The sequence below is a fragment of the Apaloderma vittatum genome, unplaced genomic scaffold, assembly GCF_000703405.1.
Source record: "Apaloderma vittatum isolate BGI_N311 unplaced genomic scaffold, ASM70340v1 scaffold37994, whole genome shotgun sequence".
NCBI classification, from domain to species: domain Eukaryota; kingdom Metazoa; phylum Chordata; class Aves; order Trogoniformes; family Trogonidae; genus Apaloderma; species Apaloderma vittatum.
Window position 1 is genome coordinate 14,074 of NW_009713930.1, and position 5,118 is coordinate 19,191.

The 5,118-nt window shown below is 47.3% G+C and overlaps 1 protein-coding gene across 1 annotated transcript in view; it reads right to left on the reverse strand.

The window, feature by feature from the left end:
* Nucleotides 1–4,202, reverse strand: part of ZER1 (zyg-11 related, cell cycle regulator) — an 11,975-nt gene extending 7,773 nt beyond the window's left edge. The window contains exons 1-4 of the mRNA XM_009868549.1: nt 3,933–4,202; nt 2,919–3,069; nt 2,179–2,615; nt 438–614 (exon numbers count right to left, since the gene is read on the reverse strand). Of these exons, the coding sequence (XP_009866851.1) occupies nt 438–614; nt 2,179–2,615; nt 2,919–3,069; nt 3,933–4,090 (923 nt within the window). The 5' untranslated portion in view covers nt 4,091–4,202. The remainder of the gene's footprint in view (nt 1–437; nt 615–2,178; nt 2,616–2,918; nt 3,070–3,932) is intronic.
* Nucleotides 4,203–5,118: the final 916 nt, after the last annotated feature.

Here is a 5,118-nt window from a genome sequence, read left to right on the forward strand (position 1 = left end):
CAGCCCTCCTATGAACACTGATGTATTGAGTCAGTATAGAAATGTTCTGTCTTGGAAGTGCCCAGATTTCAGTGAGGGTATGAGTGTTCCATACAGACATTGTTTAAAGGGCTTTCGAGTCCTTCCAGAAAAAATATAAACCACTGCAAGAGAACCCTTAAATAACGTGTGTGGAAAAGAACCTAAATACTTCTTCAGATGTGTATGGCAGGCAGATAGGATGAATTCCTTTATTACTTTAAAAAGTCCTTATGTGTGTCACATACAGGAATCACAGCTGATTCTCTTACCAGTCAAGAGAAACGAGCAACAGTTGTATTCTGCTTTTTTAGTATTTATTAGACCTACAGAATTTGGAAACTTGGAAGAGAGAACTGTTCTTAATTCATCTTTGATCCATCCATCCAAGCAGATTTCGGTAATTGTGGTTTCCTTACCTTGTCTGGCCCATCTTCTCCTCCATGCTTGGGATTGTGCAGTTCTCCAGCATGGTGTGCCCTGAGATATCGAGCGAAGTGAGGTTTACCAAGTTTTCCACAAACAGGTTTAGAACCCGCCGGGTGAGCTTGAATTTGTAGTAACTGGACAGATGGTCTCGGGAGATATCCAAGTGCCTGCAAATGACAGAGAGCACCTCAGAGCGTGGGAAGCATCACCTGGGCCTTCTGCTCCCCTACCAGAGGAAGATCATGTGCCAAGTGTGATTATTATGATTTAATTATTACTTTATTACTATTTCCTTCACAAGATACAGGAATAAGGTTCTGTAGGATCTGGCAGCAGGATCTGGCCCTGTGTCTAACCAAAGCACACAGGTATCTGCTGGAGGCCTGCCTGGAATGAAGCACAATTAATCTTTTGGCCACACATCACAAAGGAAACTGCTCCAGGCTCAGGAACTGCCTTTCCCAAGCTCCATCACATCAGCCACCTGAGTATTTCTGACTGCAATTAAGACGTGCTAGAGGATCTTTGCATCCCCAGAAACATTTGTTGCCTCATTCCAGAAACTAAATTGCAGGAGTTTTTCACAGCTTCCTCAATCTTACGGATTTTTCCACCCCAGGCTGTTATGCTGCCCTGAATTCATTCAGGTATTTAAAAGCTTAAGCTTTGGAGAAACCCTGATGCTAAGTGAGCAGTGGGACAAACTGACCAGCCGTTGTGTGCAGGTGGCATTATGTCCCCGTACAGGCCAGGGGCTGCTCTTCCCTGCCAAGCAGCAGCTAAGACAGTTGAGAGAGATTTTTCTAAACAGCTTAAGACAGGAGCCAACACTGCACTCACAAAAGCGTTTTCTACCTGTTACAGGTCAAGTTTCATTTCAAGTGATTAGGATTTAGAAAATATTATCCAGGGTATTCCCTGAGACTCCAGGTTGTACGTTAATGTGGTACCCCCTAGTGTCTCCTGTGAGCAGAGGTACTAAAGCCATCGCAAAGCGTCCTTCAGGAGAGTAGCATGGCCCTTCTCTTTGGCTCAGAAAGTCCAGGCTGCCTTTCCTGATACCGCTGTGCAGTTTGAATGGCCATTGTGTCAACTCTGTTTCAGGAAATCATTTCACTGTCAACACTGGTAGGTCAGGAGTGCTTATTTATTTACACTGCTTGTTCCCTTGGCTGCACCATCCACGCAGAGTGTGCTTCCACAGAGCATGGTGAGCAGGCTGGCTGAGCTCAGAGGTTTTCCTGGTTTTATCTCAGAGCCAGGCCTTAAACTCTGCACGTTGTCTGACAAGCGGTTTGGAGAACTGAGTTTCACAGTGGGATTATCACTATATTACTTTATGTATGCATCTGTAGTAAATTTTTTTTGCTGTCTCTCGGGTATTGAGCTCTTCTTTTTTTGTTTGGCTGGGGGGTGGCTGGTTTTGGTTTTTTTTGGTTGGTTGCATTTTTCTTTTTTGTGTGTGTTGTGGTTTTTTGAGGTGGTGTCTCATTTTGTGTTTTTCCAAGTGGCAGTGTCTGCTCAGTGGTGTCCTTTTGCACACAAACTGCAGGGTGGCTTTAGACGTGTCAGATATGTACAGTGAGTCAGTGAGTGAGCCTGTTCATGGGAAGGTTTATCATTTGAAACCAGCAGTTGGTGGCTCTCTGTTAGCATACAAGATGGCCGTTCCTAAAAGACCTTTCCCTGTCAGTAGGAAAAGGATAAACAAGGAAGAACAGCTCTGCTGACCTGAGCTTGCGAAGCTGTGCGATCACTTGGATGTGCTCCTCCGAAAGGTCCATGTTGTAAAGCACTAAGGAAACCAGACTGTCCTTCCACTGGGTCAGAAATCCCACATCATTCAGCTGGATCCCCGAGAGATCAAGAGCTGCAAGGGAGGCCAAAGGCCGAAGCAACGTCTCCACGTTTACCCCTTCGATCAAGCGGCCCAGGTTCAGGAAGCGCAAGCGGCTGAAGCCCTCAAAAGTAAAGTCCTTGACCAACACCTGGCGCGTGGGGTTCACCAAACAGTCATCTTCACAGCCGCCAGGGTTCTCCTCCTCGTAGAAGATATTACAGCAGCCAAAGAGGCTGAGGGAGATAAGGGTGTGGCTGAAGCTCACCAAGGTTTGCAGACTCTTGGCTGTCAACTTCTCACAGTTAGTCAGGTAGAGCTCAACAAGATCCTGGAAGACGGGAAACCAAAGTTAGAAATATTTCACAGGTAGAGTGCCCACCTGCTTGCTACAACACCTCCCACTGGGAGAGCCTGAGACCACGTGTCCCCAAACCTGACCACTGTCCCCATCCCATTCCCTGCAGTGGCTCTGGGAACTCCTGAAGGGAGAAGCTGAGGTTCTCCCAGAAAAAAATTTGGCCAGTGAAGGATGGAGTCTTGGGAATCTCTGGGTGCCTAGGATTCTAGCTGGTGCCCATGCAGCAGTGCTGCTCCGCAGAGCGGCAGCTGGAGGCTGTTAGTGCAATGCCACCTGCTTCCGGATGGCCTCCAGGTCCTGGTCCTGCACAATCTGTTCCCGCAAGTGGATCCGAGCTAGCCTGGTGCTCCGGGGGTCTGAGAAAAGCGTGAAGAAGCTTTCGTGGGGTTCAAAGATGCTGTCCGTCTTCACCAACTCCACGTACCTGTATTGGGGTAACGGCGTTAGCACAGCACCACACAGGCTCAGCTCCAGCTCTAGCACCTTCACTGGTTAAAAGAAAATGTGGCCAAGTGTGTAAACACACACCAGCTCCCCCCTCGCCAACCCCCCAGAACTGCCTTTGGGGTAATGGGAGCTGGCCTATTCTCTCTTCTTGCACAAAACTAAGGGTCCTTGGAAAATCTCAGGCAAAGATTTGTGCAAGGTCATGTGTGTGAGAGACCAAATTGGATTCTGGCAAGCACAGACTCCAGGATTTTTTTTTCCTCCAGGTTTTTAAAGCTAGTGATTTGCTTTTTTCCTTTTTTTAAAAAAAATTAGCTGGCCAAACTTCTCTGCCAGACTGTGGGCAGGAGCTCAGCCAAGAGAGACTGTGATAGCCAAATGATAGAAATCCTTGGAAACAGGTTGCTTTGCAAAGCTATGGGAGCAGCAGCCTTAAAATTTAACATCTGTCAGCACTTCACACTCTTTATTTCTCTGGTTTGAGAGAAAGTTGTAGTGCTTCAGTGGTGGGAAAGGAGAAGGCTCCTTTGCTGCTGATGTTCCTGGAAGAAGCAGTGACTGTTTCGTTCTGGGTTTACCTATGTGGAAATGGTGATTTCCACAGAAACTAGAATGATATATAGCAGCAGAATAACCCTTGGGGACACACCCTTCGGAAGTTATCGCAAATCCTGATTTCCAATATGAGGACCAATTGGGACAAAAACCTCCCCTAAGAATTCTTCCCCATTTTTTTCCCCCTTTCCCATCACTCTTTTTAGAGAACTATATTCCCGCTTCCCTGAGCTCCCTGCTCCTTCCCAAACCACACAACAGCTTCTCCACAGGCCCGAGACGTACTCATTGACGAGTTTGTCACAAATTTCGCTCGGTAAGAAGATGTCGGGATGGAGCCGCAGAGTTTCATTGTCCAGTAGGTAGCAGAGAGTCCCCTCCAAGTTGCGAAGGCAGTAATCTGTGCACAAGGTCATGAGCGACTCGGGGCTGTCGGATGCCATCTCGAGGGAAGTTATGGGAAGGAAGACGAAGAGCAGAAGGAAGCTTTTGATTCAGTAGATCCTTTCCTCAAATGAAATTTCAGGATGGGTTTACAGGGACATCAGGACAGCTATAAGCAGAGGGAAAAGAAGCACAGAGAAAGGCACCTTGGCAAGGGTCCCACAAAGCCACTGTGGCAGCAGGATGGTGATAGCTGTATTTACAGCCCGTGGCTTGCTGACCTCAAAAGAACCTGCAGCATTTTGGCCTCTCTGGCTGTATGCCCTTAATTCCTTCGTATCCCCACCCCCAGGGGACACAGCGGGATTGAGCTGACATGAAACATGTTTGGAAACGAGGCTACACAGCAAGAGAATGTTTCCTCATTGCCGGGTTATCTGACTGGCCAAGGCCCTCTGCGAGGGAAGCGGCAGAAACCGCATCGCTCGGTTTTCTTCAGAGTGGGCTGGATAAACCACCAGAAAATTTACTTTTGTGCCCGTTGTATGGCCCCAGTGGGATCTGGTAGCCCCATATCCTGCACCTGTAATTCTGTTTGCCACCATTCCAAGTGAAATTTCATGTTCAAGCTGAATGTTTCTCTATAGTGCCAAGCCAGAAGCTTCATGCAAGTCCTTGACCGTGAAGTGGGTCAGAAGCCAGAGGGAAACATGCAGATTGGTTTGGATACCCTGTCAGTGCAGTGTGAAGTAAGGTTTGTGCACGCGCTGGACATCTCTACATCCAGCTCCCTGGGTCGCATTCACCCAAACCATTCAAAACCTGTCACCAAAAGTACGAGTGAATAACCTGGAAAAAGGCAAGATATTTTTGCCGTTCTTTGTTTTAAGACAGGATAAAGAAGGATGAATGAGAAAGACAACTGGGGGAAGCTATTCCTTTCTATCTTCTTATTTAAAAAAAAAGCACAACATGGCTTTTTTATTAAGCCTCGCTCCCTGGCACTGAACGAGGGCTTGTTGGAACCTTGGAGGTGTTTAGCAGAAGTGACTGAAGACCAACAATGCCATTTCACTTTCCAAGGGTC